This window comes from Tinamus guttatus, unplaced genomic scaffold (assembly GCF_059628265.1).
Source record: "Tinamus guttatus ecotype Peru unplaced genomic scaffold, ASM5962826v1 Tinamus_guttatus_pri_ptg000150l, whole genome shotgun sequence".
NCBI lineage: Eukaryota > Metazoa > Chordata > Aves > Tinamiformes > Tinamidae > Tinamus > Tinamus guttatus.
The window spans coordinates 540485-557873 of NW_028288684.1; the positions used below are offsets into that span (position 1 = coordinate 540485).

The 17389-nt window shown below is 40.4% G+C and overlaps 1 protein-coding gene across 1 annotated transcript in view; it reads left to right on the forward strand.

The window, feature by feature from the left end:
• The first annotated feature begins 387 nt into the window (after nucleotides 1-387).
• Nucleotides 388-17389, forward strand: part of LOC148595128 (uncharacterized) — a 115381-nt gene continuing 98379 nt past the window's right edge. The window contains exon 1 of the mRNA XM_088522372.1: nucleotides 388-963. Coding sequence (XP_088378498.1) covers nucleotides 388-963 — 576 coding nt within the window. The remainder of the gene's footprint in view (nucleotides 964-17389) is intronic.

A 17389-nucleotide genomic window follows, 5' to 3' on the forward strand; every position in this document is an offset into this window, starting at 1 on the left:
CTTGTAGGACCAGCCAAAAAGCACCTGCAGAAATGAGTACATTGATACCATCACAGCAACCCGCTTTAAAAATTCTTCTTCATTATCCTTATTTCCAGCACATCTCATTCAACTCTCTCCTGCATGCTCTGAAAACGACACTGATCTCACTGGCCCTGCCTAGATGTTTATGTTATGCTACCATCTGTGCATCCCAACCCACTGGAGAGGCAGCAACAGTGGTCTCAGAGATGCACTGACACGTCTTCAATGAGGATTTCCCTGATCTAGCTTACCTACTGTGGAATATAAGCCTTCTCATTATCTCTTAACCGAATAGCCATTCTGCACTGACATCCTCTTGAATTCACTCCCTTCATGCTGAGAATCACATGATGCCTGAGATAAATGAACTCATTGTATCCTCTTTCTTTTCCTTGCTGTACGTTCTTTTTCTTTCTTTCTTTCTTTCTTTCTTTCTTTCTTTCTTTCTTTCTTTCTTTCTTTCTTTCTTTCTTTCTTTCTTTCTCTTTCTTTCTTTCTTTCTTTCTTTCTTTCTTTCTTTCTTTCTTTCTTTCTTTCTTTCTTTCTTTCTTTCTTTCTTTCTTTCTTCCTTTCTTCCTTTCTTCCTTTCTTCCTTTCTTCCTTTCTTCCTTTCTTCCTTTCTTCCTTTCTTCCTTTCTTCCTTTCTTCCTTTCTTCCTTTCTTCCTTCCTTCCTTCCTTCCTTCTTCCTTCCTTCCTTCCTTCCTTCCTTCCTTCCTTCCTTCCTTCCTTCCTTCCTTCCTTCCTTCCTTCCTTCCTTCCTTCCTTCCTTCCTTCCTTCCTTCCTTCCTTCCTTCCTTCCTTCCTTCCTTCCTTCCTTCCTTCCTTCCTTCCTTCCTTCCTTCCTTCCTTCCTTCCTTCCTTTCTTCCTTTCTTTCTCTCTCTCTCTCTCTCTTTCTCTCTCTCTCTTTCTCTCTCTCTTTCTCTCTCTCTTTCTTTCTGTGTGATTTGTCCAGCTTGTACCCAGTTGGTACCAACATTTGATGTCTTGTCAGTGGTGAATAAAGGCCCATGCCTGAATCAGCTGGAGCGCTCATTAGCAACCCTGAAAATGGCCATTAAGCCATTGTGAATGAATATTTGCGAAAACAGACTGATCTTCCATCTCCACAGACCAAAGGAGAATGGCAGACGCAGCAGTGCACCTAGTATCTTGCTTAATAAACAGGTGCACATCTAGTTTTTGGCTCTGCTTGTTCAGGTCATTTTTGTCCCAACTGAGAAGGCTAAAAAATGTACTGACTTACCATATTTGACCTGCAATATCTATACATTTGCAAAAGAGCTTATTTATATTTTTATTTATTTAACTTGAGAAATTCTAATTAATAAAGTTATTAATTAATTTTTTCAATCTCCTCTAAGAGCTCTTTTTTTTTTGGTTGGTTCATTAATTTGCTATACATTTGCTAAAAATTGTATGTCAACATTCTTCATGTACCTTAGTACTCTCCGCTATATATGAAGAACCCAGTTGCTTTGAAGTGGTTTGGTTTGAGAAGATTCTCTCTTTTATTGTGGTTTTCTTTAATGTAGTCCTATTGTGCATTACAATGATGTGGAACAATACGCACAACATTTCAAGCAGTCGCTACGGAATGGAAAGCGATGGAAAGATATTGTACCCAGAGGTCCACTCCGTAGAAAGCAATGAGTGGCTTGAATTTTGTAACCTAATGGACCTGTTGATTATATGGAAGCACAGAGTTAGAGAAACAAGAGATTAGATAAGAACCTTGTGTCTCTTTCTTTGAAGTAGTTTAATGTGTCCAGGAGCTGGGCTGGAAGCAGAGCTGAGTCAATTGGGTCGAGCCAGTGTGGGCAGGAGTGTCGACCCTGTGGGAGTGGAGGAGTTGCTATTTTTAGCATATGTGGAGGCCTGAGAGGTTTTTGTTGTTTTGACTCGTGGCCAGTGTTTTTGCATGTTCACCCCCCTCACCTCGGCAAGCATCGATGTCTCTGTCACAGTACAGCCTTAGTTCAGCGTCTTGCCCTTCTCTCCTCCTGTGCTTAGGTATTGTTGGAGTGAAAAAAGTTTTGGTGACAAACATGATCTAATGTGAGAGAAGATTTTTCTCCCAACACTTTAGTGTCACCAGGAGAAGAGCTCCTTGCTAATGAGCAACACAGGGCCTCCTGGGCCTCCTACTCTGAGTCTTGTGTGATGGTGCCTCGAAGTAAGCTATGATGGAAAATTGCTCCTTGAGGCTGGCATTGTTTTGTTTTGTTTTGTTTTGTTTTGTTTTTTCCTTATGGCTTGGTCAAATGTGGATCAAAACAGCCAGAACACAAGTCTTTGAACGGGAAAGGGGAAGGAAAGATGAGGACATGGATCCAACCCTCTCTGGAGACAAAAGTTTATGTGGCACATGGGGTCACCAGAAAATGAACTTGTCAAGCTTCTGAAACTTCTTACTGGATCTTTATTTATCAGAAAAAAAGCACCTAATAACTGTCAATAACTGTTGAGTAGAGGCCCAAGGGTGAAAAAACGAGGGTGTCACACATCAGGTTTGAGATGTGCTGGCAGAAGTGTAAAAGCTTGCAAAGTAATTACCTGTACTTGACTGTCTTTCTCCCATACTCGAAAGTCTCTAAGTTTCAGAAGTAGTAAAACTGATCAAATTTAAAAACAAAGCAAAAAAAAAAAAACATTAAAAGAGTTTTTAATGGAAAGACTGGCAAACCTAGGACTGAAATATTTTCACCAGGAGACTATTTGAGCTTTTCAATCTTCTCTGCCAAAGTTTGTTAAACCATTTTGCTTATTAACTCTTTTGTAATCTCTGTTTTAACTGTGCCTGAAATTTTAATGTTAAACCACTAAATCCATTTTACAACCAGAGATTATAATGTCAAAGAGGAAGGATTTGTGAGTTTAAGCACTGACCCTTGAAAGACCAGACATGAAACATATTTGCTTCCTTTGAGATTGTATCCTTGTCCTCTGAGAATCAAGGGGGGGCAGGACTGAACCTATATTTGAAAGTGCAAAGTCCATCAAAGCGTAAAGATACCATGAGTTATAGTGACTGTGTCTGATCTGAAAGTTTGAGCTCAGCTGGTTACTCTGTAGCCGTAAACATTACTCTATGATGTTCCTGAAATTCCTTTTTTAGTAGGGAGAAAGAGGCTCTTTAAAAGAGGTAACAGCAGGTAAAAAAATTAAGGCCCTAAATATGACTTCTGTGTATTTAAGGTGTTCTTGTAAGGATTTGCTTTAAGATTGAGACGACAATCCAAGAGAAAAACGTAACACCTTTGCAAACACAATTGAAAGCTGGAAGAGGAGATCCTATGTTGGATTGAGAATGGACAGTTTCTCAAGGAAAGTTATCAACATGGGGCTGGTGATGAAGAACAAACTAGTTAGAGCAAACATGGCTACACAGAAAATTAAAGGAATCGCCATTAGTCATTTAGGAGTACAAAAGAGAAGCAGAGGCATGTTGTGGGAAGCAACGCTAGAGCTGCTACATTGGCTAGGTGGTTTGATTCATTTATCATCTTTCGGTTTCTACTAAAAATGAGTAATTCCGGTAATTGACAAGCATTATGTCATATCATTAACATGACTTTTGAATAGCAATTGAGTTAATTTTAATCTTAACTGTTTGCTTTTACTTTGTGCTTTACTAAATGTAGAAGCTGCTGGCACTGCCTCTTCCTCGGTCCTTAGAACAGAGAAAGTGAGAAATGGAGGAAGATTTAAGTATTGCAAGCAGTGATTCATTCTCAAGCTGTGCAACCTGCCAAATGATCTCTAGAGTGGCACTGCTGTTTGCACTGGAAACAGCTTTTCTCCCTCCCTGCCCCCCAAGTTAGAAGGAGGGAAACTGATACTCATGGCAGGCAACCAGGATGGCTAGAACGAATATTAGAGAAGTTAAGGAAACTAAATATGGGACCCTGAGTCTGGAAAACACGCCAGGACAAAAAAGGATAAAAGTACAGTAATAACAAAGGGGAGGAAATAAAAAATAACCAAAAGAGATTCCATTACCAAAAATCAATCCCTGGGATGAAGAACTCGTTAAAGGCCTAATCTTACCCTCTCCATGCACAGACTGGTTTTACAGGGGATTGCTTGAGGCTGAATAGCCTTTCTTATGATAGAAATCAAAAGAAGAGTTTTGGATCTGAATAAAGATTTCCAACATTTGGCCTCAGATCTCAAGGAACTGTAGGAAAAGGATGAAGTCCCAGATTAGGTTGACCTGGCTGTGGAAGTTAATGGTTAAAACTCCCCCTTGTTTTCAGGAGGCAGGGAAGCGTGTCATCCTAACCCCACTTCAAACCCAGCAAAAATCCATTTCAAACTGTCCTCGGGATCATATTAGCAATTACACCCTGCTAATTTATGCGATACATTGAAGTCCTAGGGCCAAATTGTGCAGCTGATATTTCTCAGTGGGATGTCAAGTAGTTGCTGCTGCACTGAGGTGCTGAAGAGGAGCTACACCCCTTGGACGTTCTCCTAGAAGTGTGAGTAGATACCAGGGCTGTCATTTTGACAGCGTCTTCCTAAATACTAATGCCAGCTCTTACTTCAGCTCTAACACAGAAACTATGCCGGTTGCACTTGTGCTACAGTTTCCTTTTATTAATCATTTGACCCACTGGTAAAAAGTAAACATTGCATCTTCTTTCTTTTGTACTGTTTGCCCTGGTAGTGCTTCAGTGATGACAGGGCAATGCCACTTTGAGGAACACTGTCCACACAGACTTCTTATGGAGTTCCAGTCCTCACTGATGTGGGACTTTAAGAAGCTGCTCTTTGTGGGTGTCCAAAGTTGTGGCTTTCATATTTAATATTCTTCTCAAATCTGAGTTTTTATGTACGTCCTTCTGCTTCTAGTTACAGCAGAAAAGTTATGACATAGTTGCATGCCCAAGCAAATTAGACTTGCCCCAGCATTTAATCCACTGGTGGCTTTGTTGATTAAGATAAGGGTTTTGATTAGGCAAAGATACGAGAGCTGTGGAGGCACTGGAGCTTCAGTGCAAACCAAAGACTGAATCACTTGGGAACCTGACCACCTTTTTCCATGCTATTATGAACTATTGCAGCTGATAGACAACTGTTGCCATGCTGTTGATTAAATGTTGGTGCCTTATGAATAGTAGTCTCTCCTACACAAGAGCCTGGTACATGAATGCCCCTTCCCATAGCTAGCCAGTGATTTTCCCATGGCTGGGTAAATCAAGGGAAGAAAGGAGGCAAGGAAATAAAAGGACCTCAATTTCAATCTTTGGTAAGAGGATTTTCATTTTCACATAGCTGATATTTCGTACAAACACAAGGGTCACATAAGAGACTGGATTTCCTTACAGAACAGGGTTCAACTTCTACAGCTCACTGGAGAGACAGAAACACTCAGTCGATGGGCTCAAATACACAGAGTCCACAGTGTATTAGAAGCACATTAGAAGATCCTTACAGCTCTTGCAAAATCAGCTACTCCCATTAGGAAACGCTGGAGTTAAGGTCACTGCGTGTGCCGACCCTCCTCAGTTCAGATGAGGGGCTGTTCTGCTGCTGTCTTCCTTGAAGAACAGCAGCTATTGTGTCACTTGTTTCACCCACGCTGGCCAAGGTGTGACCCCGTGCCTTGGCTCTGTGCCAGACAGACTTCCTCCTGTGCTGTTCTGTGGGACCTGTGCCCCCTAAATATTAAAAAGTGCTAATTAATCTTCCCGAGGAGAAAAGTTGAAACCTTCCTGACATCTTCTATTTTACACACGGGGAACTGAAAAAGGAAAAAAATAAGATCAAGCCCTTCCACTAATTTATCATGTTGGTTTGAAACTCGTAGGGAAGGATTCAGCTTGCTTACCAGAAGTACATCTGCTGTGCCCCTGTCTCCACTAGAGCTACCAGTCCAGGACTTCTGGGGTGCTGTTCCTGCCTGCGACACTCTCATTTATGCCAAGGACTTTTGCCCTTAAATTCTCTTTCTTCCCTCACTTATAGTAAGTGAAACACAGACACAGGTCTTAGGTGAGGCAAATCTTTGCAGTGCTCAGCATTATGTCGTGCTTATATATTCAGGTGTGTTTCTACTGGTTTCGTTTGCACTTCATTTGCTTAACATTTCAGACCTCTGATTGTCGAGCTGAGCATTTAAAAAAAGCACAAGTGATCAGCAACCCCAAGTGACGAATTCGGCTTTGTTAATTTGACATCCCATGGAAACCTGGGGCAGCAGCAGAGGTGGATCCAGCTTGTTAGGGCAGTGTTCAACAACCTGAACTGTGAAACATTGCCTCTCTTCCTGCCACCAGAAGATGCACAAGGATTAACCTAAATTTAATGGAAAGATGGGGTCTAGTTCTTGAAGCTGTGCTCTAGCCTGTTTCTGATTTTGTTTCCCACATCATAAATGAAATATCTAAATAAATGGATGAATGCTAGGCTGCATCTTGAGGTGCGGAGGGGTGTCTCTATAGAGATGAGACATGCAGCTCTGTATGTGGGACATGCATGACTCACTGCATTAACTTTGACTTAGCGCAACCAGAATTTGCCTCTGCAAGAACTCAGTAAAGGCTAAGCCAAGACTTTGAAATCTGGCTAGCAAATCAGACAGCGTTTTGGAAAAAATTCAATGCCTTCAGCAGTCTGAGTATAAGAACGGCTTGTGTGATTCTTGTCTTGTCATTTGATCTTTGGAGGCATTCATATAGCCCAGAATGCAAAAGGATTGAGGGGACCTCCAGATGAACTACTCCCCATGCTGACCAGATTCACCCAGGCTAATTCCCCATCTTGAGAGGCCATTCTGGAGCTGATCAGTCAAGCTAAGCAAATTCCTTCTTACCATCAACACGATGAGTTCCCAACCAACAGTCCACTCACGTAATAATTATGAGGTTGAATATAGCAAACTGAATGCATATATATTCTCCACTACATATATATTTTATATATTATGAGAGATATATATTAAATACTCAGAAAACATAATGAAATCTTCATGTAATTTTTACCAATGGGAGACAAAATGTGTGTCAATGAACAGAGAGACAAAACAAGATAACTATGAGCAAAGACAGGATCCATTACAACATAAGTTCTCAGGGAATATATTTTATTGTACAAAGAGAAAGCAGAAATGAGAGGAACAGAGCCATTACCTATGTGATTTTAGGAGATAAATCATCAGTAAATATTATTTTAAGCAACACCACAGTTATTGCACAAAAAATTCACATTTGTAGATAATTTACAACTCAGCAACATTCTGTCAACATTTCCTCATATGCATGGTTTGATTCAGCTTAGTGAAAGGCACCTCCCATCAGAGCTGAAATGTCTCTGAAGTTTTAATGATTTTCCACATGGAAAGGGCACGCTTAGTAGCTAATGTGTTCTGTTTTTCCAGTATGCCCAAATTAAGTAACTCATGAATATGGTGTCAATGAATATAATTGCTTTAAGGCAAGAATACAGATCTGAAAGGAAAACAAAAATCCAGTGATGTCTCGCTTCTTCAACAGATGGATTTTTAGACACCCTTAGAGCAGACAGCATATACGAGAACAAAATGTTAGACTCTTGTTTTTCTTGGCTGTGAATAAATTCATCATGGGATACAGGGTTTAAATATGACCTGATGTAATTCCCATTCTCCTACTACTAGCTGCTATCTGCTGAGCCAATTTCAACTTCAGCTCAGTTTCTTCTGAACAAAGATTGCAGACAGACTCTTGTCTTCATTTGCTCTGCCCAATTCAGGATGCATAGCCCTCCTGGACACGAAATATAGGGTGTTTTTTGTTTTTGTAGTGTGTGACTCAGTTTCGATATATGAGACTATTCTCTGCTCATGTATTATATTAGGAATGACTCATCCATAACAGAGGTGCAAAGCCCTCGAGCACTTTATCAATTGCTTTAGACTAAAAAAAAATGCACATTATTCCCTATAGCCTTGCTTAAATTTGTAATAAAAAGGATGTTTTTTGCTCATTAATAAATCATACACATACAACTAGATATACATACATACAACTTGCAACTTAGACATAAATAAGCCATTGGAAAAAACTACAGCATCTTTCAAAGTTCAGCAGCAAATGAAACCCTTAGTCTTAGTGTCTGTGTTACCCACAATTTAAACCTGTTGGTAATTATAAAACATTCAACAATTACACAGCATTAAGGAATAGATTTTTCTAAAGGACTCAGAGCTCCCAATCATTTGCAGATTTTCCACAGTGCCCAGCTCCTGTTAAGGCCCCAGAATGAGTAGATGAATCTACATGGTGACTTCTGAGCTCCTCTTAATGCTTGGATGCCTCTTTTCTTTACCCCTACCTAGGCAGTGTGCCCTGAAAACTTGGACTGTGCTCTAGGGAGGAGAAGACAAAATTAAGACAGAATCTGGGATAAGCTTCATGTTCGTGACTTGTCTATGCATGGTCCTGAAAAGGAGGATTTATTTCCAAGTCTGAGAGATATCCAAGTGGAGATACAAATCCCTGGGATTTCCAATTGGTTTACTCCTTTTAACATGATAACCTGTTTGAAGTGATTCAAATAAAGCATATTTGTTTTGCCTCTGGGGGGATGTGAGGTGAAAGGCTGGTCACCTCACTAGCTATTTGGCATCCTTGAGACTATCCCACTCCCATTTTCCTTTCTGAAGGTCCCACGTCTTTCTAGGCAGCCCCTCCTTGCAAGACATCTGCTCCCAAACAGATTAAGCTTTAGGCTAAAACTGAGCAGAGCTCTCTTTCGGATTTATTGTGTATTTGTATCTCAGAAACAAGTTGATAGCCTTTGCACCGGACTGAAAGCCTGAACTTTTATTAGAGGATTGTTAAGATAAGGCAACTTTGAATACACACAGTGTTAGGAAAGAGATGCAAACAAAACTGCCTGTCTGCTTGGCTACCTGAATGTCAGTGGTGGCAAAGTGTAGGAAGTCTTGCATGGCCAGCTTGTTGCTTCCTGTGACTCCTGTTTTGAGGCTGTGGAAATGCACTCAGCTTTGCTGCAGCTTTATTATCTAAGGAATCTATACACTACTTAACCCTAATTAAAGAAAAACAGAAAAAAAGCAACTGTACTGTGTGAGCTCTGCAGGGAGCATCAGCATTCCAGGACTGGGGCCATCAGCCTTGTGAGGTACACAGAAAACTTTGTTTTTATAACAAGCTGTAGCATAAACAAAGGAAAAAGTTGTCTGAAACCATCCAAGCTTTTTCTTGGATGATTTGGAGTTGCTGGACTTAAGATATTAGGTGAGACACCCTTAACTGGTTTGATGACAACCTTGAAAGAAAAAATATTGGATGGGTCTTCTGCTTGTCTCATATGCCTAATAATTGCCCTTTTTTTTTGTCAATGTGAAGAAAGAGTAGCCTCTCAGGAAAAAAAAAACAAAAAACAAAACACTTCTTAAGGTAAAAGGCTGAACAGAAGGCAATGTATTTTGTGTGTAAGTCAGAAGTTGGATGCTGTAAACTCCCCCTGAAAAGGTTATAAAACACTCCCCTGAAATTGATATTCAAAAGCTTTTTTTTTTTTTTTTTTTCCTAAATAACTAGAACGGGAGAAAATAGGATAACAACACACACTGGAGTATTTATTGCAAAACACATCCCTGCTCTGGAAACCCTTGCCTGGTTCGGTATAGGTGCACATCCCCACGACTTACCCTGATGCCAGTGTGAGCCAGAGCAGGGTGAGGAATGTGTCTTGCCCTCTCACAGGTGAGCTCCGCTGAGGAAATGTGGAGTGCTCAGCTTGCTCAAACTCTTTTTTTTTTCCCCTCCTTAGACTTATTAATTATTTCAGGTTGATGCATGAGGTTAGGATTGGGCCAGATTCTTTCCTGCACATCTGTCTTAAATGAGTGCCATATATCTTGCAGTTCCCAACAGACCAGGTATCCCAGGATGTTCTTCCCATGTCCTTTAGACCTCAGATCATTTCTGATAACGGCTATTTCCATCCTATGGAAAACAGAGAAATTTGGAACTGCAGAGCTGAAAGCAAGACTAAAAAGGCAAAAGTTACAGTATATAAAGTGGGCTTTGCCATGCCTCTCTTACTTGGGTTTTAATCAGGCAAAACCCCTACTGAGTCAGCAAGATTTTCACTTCCAAAAAGACTGTAAAAACCGAGGGAGGACTTAGGGCAGATCCAGTACAATAGCTGAAAAACAACAAGACGAAGTAAAAAGAAGGAAGATAAGTAGAAAATACAGCTTAAGAAAAATGTTTTCCTTAGGCAGAGCGTCCAATATCAAGCTGCTCCTCTGAAGAGGGAGAGTAATGGGGAATACAGTTAGTGTGACGTGGCACAAGGCATCCAACAAAAATATCTGAGAGTTTTCTTTCTATTTTTTATGGAGCAGGGGGATAATTTGAATTATAGGTAAGGAACAGCAGGTGATGATGACAGCCTTCTATAGGCTTACTTCTGGATTTAAAGTCCAGGATGTTTTCTTCATCTGCCTGGGACAAAAATCACACCTTTCATGAAATACTTCTGTTAGTATCACAGGTTTTGTTTTTGCACAATACTGTCACTAATATCAAAATATGTCTAGATAAAAGCCCTATTAAACAGACTGGCTTGGGGGTTTTGGAAGTTTATCTCAGCAGATAATACTCCAATAGATTTTTTTTCTAGTGGCTCTCATTAGCTGGCTCTGCCTTATCTAATCAAAGTCAAAAGCCAATCAATACAGAAACTTGCCAATCAGTGCTGAAGTATTTCATGACATTATATTCCTGAAGCTCATAGGAAAAAAAAAAAAAACAGAAAACAAAAAAGAAAGGGAAAAGGAGAAAGGAACTAAAAAGTACTTTTTGTTTTGTTCTGATTAAATACCATTCTGAACAAATGGTTACTGGATCAGCTACCAGGAGCTGATCTCTGTTAGTTTTTCTGGCACCACTTGATGCATAAAACTGTAAGTGCCTTCATTTCTCCTAAAGTGGGACTCTTTTCTACATTTCAAATGTGCGCAGTACTTTGCAGCAATGTACTTAGCCTACCTGGCTGCACCCACAGTTCTTCTTGCTGAGAGTCCCTGAGTGGTGGTGAGTACCGGGAGAAAAATTACTTAACACCAAGTCCTGGCTTCAGCGCGTACTTTGCAAGCATTTGAAGGGAAATGGATATAAAACAGCAGGCTATGCACATATATCTGAGCAAAAGGACCTTCTCTCCTTGGTGCTGGGGAGGCAGGCACAACTCCTTAGGGTGCTCTTGTGGGTGCCCATCTCGGCCAGCTTTCCCTGCGCTCCCTCCCAGACCGGAGACTGCCTCTGGAGAAGCTTTCCCTTGGCTGCTTTCCATTTCTGGCCTCCAGCCCTGGTTTGCAGCGTTGGCTCTGGGAGCTGCCCAGAGATAAGATAAAGAGAGTTCAGAGTGAAGAATGTGACCGTTTTGCTTAACAAACCTAAAAAGAGTACTAGGAGATGGTGGTAGCTCGTCTTGGGCCATTCTTGCTTTTGCTCAAAGCCCCATCAAATGTCACAGAAGAGTTCGCACATCTCAGGCCATCATACAGCTATAAGATAGTACTAGAATGGCTGCATTTCTGTCACAGGTGCTTACTTGTCATTATTTTGTTTCCATAGGGATATTAGGCTTGGAGACTAACATTCGCCAAGAGTTGTGGCTTTAGGAGAGTTAGGCTGATACAGGCCCTGGCAGATCATCCCCGGGGTGTTTAATCATGGAAGAAGTTGTCCAGGATCTGATATTTTTGTTAAATTCTCTGAGTCTGTCATAAATGAGGTTGGCTCTTCCAAGGATGCTGACTCATGTCTGATCCTGCAAGGTGCTGAATGTCATCCAAGGAAACCACCCTTTACCCATACCATTCCTGGGACCCAGACTGTGAAGACGCTGGTGTAAAGCGTTGATAGGGGTCCTGGCACCCAGGCTTTTGATATAAAGCTAGCAAGGACCTGCTGTTTTCTCCTCTGCTTGTCTGGCATGCTTTTAGTTTTCAGAAATTCCAACATTGTGAAAAGAAAAAAAATACAATGAAATTCATCACTCTCACTTCCCAGAGCACACCTGTCTTTTCATAAATGCAGGGAAAGCCCATCTGCGTCTTCTGGAACCCCAGGTGCCCATAGGTGCCCACAGCAAAATTACAATTTTGATCTGATTTTCTTTCATTGTGTAAAACACTCCTGATTTAGTTTCTGTGATCAAACTCAGGTGTTATTTCAAGCATTTTCAAGCACAGTGAATAAGGAGAAAGCAGAACTCGTGGAGCGTGTGGGATTGTTCAACTCTTTCTGCCCCACTGTCAGCTGAGGTGGGACAGTGACAGCAGAGTCTGGAGCATTTTCAAGCACAGTGAATAAGGAGAAAGCAGAACTCGTGGAGCGTGTGGGATTGTTCAACTCTTTCTGCCCCACTGTCAGCTGAGGTGGGACAGTGACAGCAGAGTCTGGAGGAAGGTACAGATCAACACAGAAAAGTTATGGCTCTGCTGAGGGCCATGGCTGAGGTGTACAACAAAACCCACATTGCTCCAAGGGTCACACAAGTTGCTGTAGGCCTGACTCTGACTGTATCTGTTAACTGATTAATTTTTCTAAGGGGAAAGTGTAAAGAGAGAAGATTGCTCTAAGGTTAAGCTCGGGATACTGTTGGTAGGGGTGTCTGGATACACCCAGGAGTCCCTTTGGCGAGGGAACCATTTGATGCACAGCAGAGCACAGCCCAGACGTACATCAGCATTAGGTTGTGAGAACAACAGGGGGATTAGGGCACGAATCTGAGAGCTTGCCAAGATACAAATATTACCACTGAGCACTGCTTGGAAAAGAAGATCCTACAAGAGAGCACTTTGGTGGGAACAGTAACTGTAAAAAGCTCTACAAAAAGAAAATTCAGACACTAGTAGCAGCTAGAGGACTCTTAGATCTTTGAGGCTCACCCCAAAAGAGAGGAACAATAAACTGGAAAGCACAGAAGAGTCCTTGGCAAATACACAAGAGCAACAACACAGGTTTAAACATATTAGCTCTGGTTCTGTTTTTCCTTTCACTTACACAAATGACATATGAATGTCAGTGATCAATTCTGGAATAAAACTCATGCAGTTAAGAATCTGTCCTGTTTAATGGCTAAATGTTTGAGGCACAGACTTACTGGCTATGTGTAGGGACTGAAGTACTAAATAGAAATGGTTACTGTATTTGCTTTCCTGTTTTATTACAGCTGCAAGAGTGAGACACGCATGATTTTTATAGTACATGATAGTATTTGTCAGCTACAGGACAGAATGAACTCACACAATAAAAACTGGCTCAGTCTCAAAGTGATAAACATGTCAAGATAATGGCTATCATTTTTTTCCTCTCTAAATATGAGATGACAATACAATTTTAAACAGTATTTTTAATCTTCATTTTAATATTCCTATAATCAATCATTGACAATAATTGTTTTATTATGACAATAGACATAAAGGATCAATTTTTAAGGTCTGGTCTTAGTTTTTCCATTTGTAATTTATCAGTGCAAATAATTGCACAGTTTAGGTCATTTGAGTTCCTGATTACCCCCACAAATCGTGTAATTAGACATCTACAAGATCTACGCTGCATGCTGACATAAGTGAGAGGATAAACTAATTCGTACAACTTGGCACACTAGCGAATGAAAGCCATGTTTCAGTCTAGAGTGGAAATGTCACTTTGTTTGTTTATTGTTATGATATTCCCCAGGAACTACATGAAGAGAAAAAAAGTTGAAAACATTTGTTTTAAATGCACTGCATGTACCCACAGTTTCCTTCATGACTCTCTCTAGAGAGGCTAAGGCAAAAGTTAAGACTTGTCTACAAGTAGTGGATCAAGGTTATCTGGGTGATCCAGTGAACTGGATTTTCCAAAAACTTTCACTGTGGTTCCACCTCAAGTTTTTCAAAGAAAACTAGAAAACAGAACGGCAGATCCAATTTAAAGCCTGATTAAAAGATGTGAAAAAGACCAGGAACATGTTACTAATTTATACAAGGGGGAAAGGTTACCTGGATAGTTGTGCATATTCATATCAACCTAGTAAAGGGGATAGCAGTAAGGCGGCAACACTGATGGGTGACTAAAAATGATTTAGGATAGTAAAACTAAAGGGAGCTGACAGGAGTTACATGAAGACCTTATAATACAGTGTGCAGGGGCCATAAGAACAAAGCAGCTTTTCAGGAGAACAGACACAGAGTGACACCAGCACTCGCTGTCAGTATGTGCCAGGTGTGACACAAGACAAAAAAGCTACATCAAAATGAGCTCTAACCTCTCAGGTTGGCTGCTACCTCTCAGGAAAGAGTTAACATTTACTCACTGCTTATCAGCGGTCAAAAAGACAGACTGAGTGTTAGGTATGATTAAGAGAGGAGTGCAGAATGAAAAATGTCACTGTCTCGCTGTATAAATCCCAGATGCTCCCTTGTCTTGGATCATGAAAGTGGACCTGGTTGCTCCAACACAAAAGAGGGGGCACTAAGAAAGCTGGGGGCAGCCCGCGCCGGGGGCAGCCCCTGCACTTACCAGGGCAGAGCTCTAGGGTCCATGAGGGCAGGAGCGGGGTCCTGTGGTGAGGCGCAGTGCCGATCTCTTCCCTGTTTCCCATGCACCACCTTATTTTCTTATTTATTTTCTTATTTATTTTCTTATTTTCTGCTTCATACTTTATTTTAAAGGCTTTCTGCAAAACTATGAGGAAATCTGCTGGCCAGGGTACAGCACTAACTGCCTGTCCTTTCCTATGACAATGAAAACACTAATGATATTTTCAATTAAAAAAAAACAGTACCCTTGGGAGGTTAAGATTTTGCCAGGCTGTTTTAAAACTTTCCTTCATGCCCAGCAATATGTACGTGACTCAGCTACTAAAGAGGCATCTAAATAAAGAGGCTTCTCTTGTGCTTTATATTCACCAAACTCTCATTGCAGTGAGCAAAGAAACACTCCACAGCTTTTCTACATGTTCTTTCTTTGATCTGCAGAGTGCTAACAATAAAACATGTTTGTGTGAATCATAAATGGGCAATGATTTTAGAGTCTGATTTATTTCAGGAAACCTGGTCATACTTTAATATGACATGAGCCTATCATGGAATTATAATGGTATGTGTTTCACTACATTATTTTCTGTCATTTATTCCTTTAAAAATGCTTGGCAGAAATGCAACAGTCTTGAGGCGTTCTCATTTTAACAGAACTCAAAAGACCTAGTACTATTGTGTAATATGGGAAAGAGTTTTAAATTTGCTATGTCTAATACGAATGCATGCTGCCATGCAGAGTCTTCCCAAAGGTACTTCAGTACATTTTTTGAGCAGTAGATGCTTTGAAAAACTGCTTGCAAGTTATTCCTAAAGTACAGTGTATCCTGACACAGTGGGACTTGCAGATTATTTGGAACATTTTTATACATGCTCTCTTTTTGTATCCGCACAGTGCTGGCACCACAGAGTCCTCATACATTGCGGAGGCTCTTAAAAGTCACCAAAATACAAATAATTAATAGAGACAATGTGGAACAGAAATCATACTAAGAGATGTATGCATATTATATAAAAAATTTGCATCAGACAAGGCCAACTCTGAGTACTGTCAAAATTAATATGAAAGTTATTTTTTTCTTTTTCCAGAATTCATAAGATTATTGCAATATACACTACAATGACTTTTTTAGTAGAGAGTTGGCTGAATGGTTTGTAGTGAGTAAATTATGTTAACATAGGCCTTTTGTCTGTTTGGAAATATCTTGCAAGTTCCCTCTAATTTTCAGTGGAACAAATGTTTGCCCGATGTTTTGGATACAGTTTTTGGTGCCTGCAGTGTTCATTTTATTCTATGTGGCATTTTAATGATCTTTATTTATATGGTGCAGATGACCACTCAGTTTACATGACATTACTTCTGTCCTTTGATTTGGTAAATCAAGATTTTAAACAAACAAAAAAGCAGTCTGAAAACAGTGAGTTATGAATATTGAACACTACTGGCTCGGGTAGGTATGATCATGAGTATAAGTAACGCCACTTCTATTCATCCCAGGTATACGAAGACATCTGCATGAATTATGCTGAGGAGCAAATAGGTAAGGCAATGCATGCAATGAGAATGCTCTATTAGCAACGAATATATTTGGGAACCCTTCATGCCATGTCCCAGCAGCTCCAGGGCTCAGTTTAGGGAAGCATTTAAGCACATAATCAGCTTTGGAGCTTACATCTTCCAAAGGAATTCTTTCTTCAATCAGAGCCCCAGTGCCTTGGAAGAGCAGGCGTGCTGGAACAATATAGGGAATGATTTTCAAATGATATTAGATCTACAGATTTGAACTGAGGAAGTTGCCAGCTCCCAATGGTGTCACATCCTGTAAACTATCTTCCAATAAGTGTGGATTGGATTGCTTCTTCTATTTTCTTTGAATTTTTTCTTTTATAACAGAAATGGGATATGCCACACTGCATTTCAAAGAGATCAGTATTATTCTTGAGTAACTCCATTTATCCTTTGGCCTCATGCCTTTTGAAATATCCATACACCCAAATAGCCAGATCCTTTAACACTTGCAGTACTGTAAATCCGGAGTAACTATATTGTAGCAAGCCAACTTAGAATCAGCATAAAACCAATGGTAAGATATCCAGGTCCAACCCTGCACATCATAACACATCTGTTTTATCTGAAAGGTGAACCCTTCTTCAGGCAGTATTTCCGTAGAAGTTTTGGTCTTATAGAAAAGGAGAAAAGTAAGTCACAAATATCAGAAGAGAACATCCTAGAGTACCGCACCTGCTTATTGGTTTCTCCAAAGATTATGGCATGCTAATTTTTCCACCAGGTGTTAGGAGAGCAACATTTGTCTTTTTCTCTTCAGCATACAGAATTACCTGTTCCCTAATCACCATAACTTGAGAGATTCTTGGGAGAACTCTTGGGAGTGGTGAACATCTCTCTGAAGTTCTGCCCAGCCTTGATCTTGGGTTTAATGGGAAAATAACCTTCCTCAGGCTCCAGGAGATCAGTTTTGCAGTGCTCTCATGAAAGTGGTGTGGATCAAGGTCTGATTCTCATTCACTCCATGAAGTAGTTTTCAGTTAAATGTTTACCATGAGAACTATCTCAGCTGTGATCTGACCTGTTTTAATAGAATATTTCTGCTGGTAAAATACCAGATGTAAACGCAAGTTACATGAAAATTAAGTAACACTTCTGTAAATGTTAGTAATGCAGGGTAACTTTGTTCACCCAAAGATACGGTTTATACAGTAATCGCTGATCATCTTTTCCATTGCTTTAGTTATACATTTAAAGATTTTAGCCAGTTGACCCCAGCATTCATTGACTGTAAGGAAAGATTTA